This window comes from Orycteropus afer, unplaced genomic scaffold (genome assembly GCF_000298275.1).
Source record: "Orycteropus afer afer isolate SDZICR_OR568_19922 unplaced genomic scaffold, OryAfe1.0 scaffold00587, whole genome shotgun sequence".
NCBI lineage: Eukaryota > Metazoa > Chordata > Mammalia > Tubulidentata > Orycteropodidae > Orycteropus > Orycteropus afer.
In genome coordinates, this window is record NW_006922174.1 from 1,440,988 (window position 1) to 1,442,395 (window position 1,408).

The 1,408-nt window shown below is 57.9% G+C and overlaps 1 protein-coding gene across 1 annotated transcript in view; it reads left to right on the forward strand.

Annotated features, from left to right (window-relative positions):
* Positions 1-1,408, forward strand: part of CERK (ceramide kinase) — a 28,507-nt gene that overhangs the window by 21,288 nt on the left and 5,811 nt on the right. The window contains exons 8-9 of the mRNA XM_007956240.2: positions 247-323; positions 1,312-1,408. Of these exons, the coding sequence (XP_007954431.2) occupies positions 247-323; positions 1,312-1,408 (174 nt within the window). The remainder of the gene's footprint in view (positions 1-246; positions 324-1,311) is intronic.

The window sequence follows — 1,408 nt, forward strand, 5'->3', positions numbered from 1 at the left end:
CGGCAGTTGTACCCTGTCCCACGGGTCGCTGAGTCAGACCCGACACGACCATTAAATGAGTAATTTTTAAAGTGGAGGTGCTTCTGAGAGTTCAGTCCGACGTGCAAGGAGTGCTTCCAGTGAAGCCCCAGGAGTGGGGCCGCCTGTCACAGGAGAAGAGGGGAGCTGTTAGTGCAGGGGCCGCACGGAGGTGCGTCCTGCCGCCACGCACAGTAAAGAGAAGGCCGCGGTGGTCTTGTCTTTCAGATGCTTTGTTTGCAGGCAAAGCAAGCAGCAGCTGGACGAGGAGCAGAAAAAGTCACTGTACGGCTTGGAGAGTGCCGGTAAGTTCCGCGGCCCCACCGCTGCGCTGCCAAATTGTTCAGCTTCTGCCGTCCTCAGCACAGTGTGTCCGTCCGTCCACTGTCCATCCTCACTGCTCTGTGCCGCTATACACCTGCCTTCTCTTTAGTTCCAAAAACTCACTCCCGTGGAGTCGAATCCGACTCATAGCGACCCCTCCTTGGGTTTCCAAGGTGGTATCACAATGGAAGTAGATTGCCCAACCTTCTTTCCAAGGAGTGGCTGGTGGGTTTGAACCGCCAGCCTCCTGGTTAGCAGTCAGATGCTTTAGGCAGCACGCCACCAGAGCTCCTCTGTTTAGCTCCAGGTAGCAGCGAATCACTGTCATTCACCAAACTTTGGGGACAGTCGATTTTGTGGAAACTCCCATGCACACCGTCTCCCTGAGTTTCTCCTGTGATACCCAGCCAGGGCTCCTGTGTCTGGAGTAGGACCCTGAGCTGTTAAGGTCCAGGAAGGGGTTATATGGTCTCTGCCGTGGCTGCCCAGCCCTGCCACGGTGGGGTGACCACAGCCACAGTGGGTAAAGACGTGGGTGAGGCCAAGTACCAACAGAACTTCACAGACACTGAGCACTGCCTGTCGGCAGCCTTCTCCTGGTGCACAGTGGGATGAGTGTTTTGACTTTTTTCAACCATTTAGACCCATAAAATCCCTCCTTCACTCCCAGACCACACAAAATCGGGTGGTGGCCCAGATTCGGCCGGCGGGCTGTAGTTTGCCACCCCGTTCCAGGTGGTCCAGAGTCAGCCCGTGGGGCTCAGTTGTGCCTTTGGGCTGTCGGTGCAGTGTCCTGGGGCAGGTGGGCAGTCTTCAGGTAGAGGTAGTGGGTGTCGATGACAGGGCACCTGGGGTAAAGGTGTGGCCTGGTGACCCCGCGGGAAGCCCGCAGGTCATCTGGGCCCAGCTCCCTCTGGCCGGCGCCTGTGTCCTGTGTAACTAACACCTGCCCTGTCCTTGCTGCTTCAGAGGAGGTGGAGGAGTGGAAGGTGGTCTGTGGGAAGTTCCTGGCCATCAACGCCACCAACATGTCCTGTGCCTGTCCCCGGAGCCCCAGGGGCCTCTC